The following is a 736-nucleotide window of genomic DNA, read 5'->3' as shown; positions in this document are numbered from 1 at the left end:
CACACACACACACACACACACACACACACACACACACACACACACACGTTATGTCACGCGTGAACGTCTTCCTCTCACCTCTGGCCGAGAGCTTTTTGGTGTTGATGATTTTGGCGGCGTTCTCTTGGCCCGTGCAGAGCTTGACACAGCGGCGCACCACTGAAAAGGCCCCCCTGGGAAACAAAAGACAGGGGACAGGAAGAGGAGACGGGTCAGCTGCTGTAGAAGCTGAGTCAGCAGCTTGCAGAACCTCCCTGATCTGCATGCCTGATGTGCACGAGTCAGGGAAGAAGTACTCACATCTTATTTTGGAAATACTTCAAGTGAGAGTATTAGCATCAAATTATACTAACTTAAAATAACTCGATTAATATATTGTGTGTGTTCATCACTTTAATGTTGCAGCTGTTAAAGGTGGAGCTCATTTTAATGACTTATATAATATTCGGGTAGTTTGCAATAATACATCATTATTTCCATTAATCAATCATTTATTAACGATTATAAGCAAGCAGGCAAAGCTATGATGGATCCATGAGTCCATCAGTCTGACAATTATTCATTCATTCATTCATTCATTCAGCTTACTAAACCAAAACTAAGTAACATTACGACTGAGCCTGTTCATATTCTGCATGAAAACCTTAAAGGACATTAAGCTAATTAAATCAATGATGCATTCACAACAACTCGATGTCGCCATCTTGTTTTTTTGCAGCCAGTGAACAGGAAGTGA

The 736-nt window shown here is 41.4% G+C and overlaps 1 protein-coding gene across 1 annotated transcript in view; it reads right to left on the bottom strand.

The window, feature by feature from the left end:
* The window catches only part of LOC116378721 (calcium/calmodulin-dependent protein kinase type II subunit beta-like), a 5,611-nt gene extending 4,881 nt beyond the window's left edge, over window positions 1–730 (bottom strand). The window contains exon 1 of the mRNA XM_031840631.1: window positions 79–730. Within this exon, the coding sequence (XP_031696491.1) occupies window positions 79–265 (187 nt within the window). The 5' untranslated portion in view covers window positions 266–730. The remainder of the gene's footprint in view (window positions 1–78) is intronic.
* Between the last annotated feature and the right edge of the window lie 6 nt (window positions 731–736).

This window comes from Anarrhichthys ocellatus, unplaced genomic scaffold (genome assembly GCF_004355925.1).
Source record: "Anarrhichthys ocellatus isolate YVR2014 unplaced genomic scaffold, GSC_Weel_1.0 scaffold3045, whole genome shotgun sequence".
Classification (NCBI taxonomy): Eukaryota; Metazoa; Chordata; class Actinopteri; order Perciformes; family Anarhichadidae; genus Anarrhichthys; species Anarrhichthys ocellatus.
This window is presented reverse-complemented; position numbering and strand designations above follow the sequence as displayed.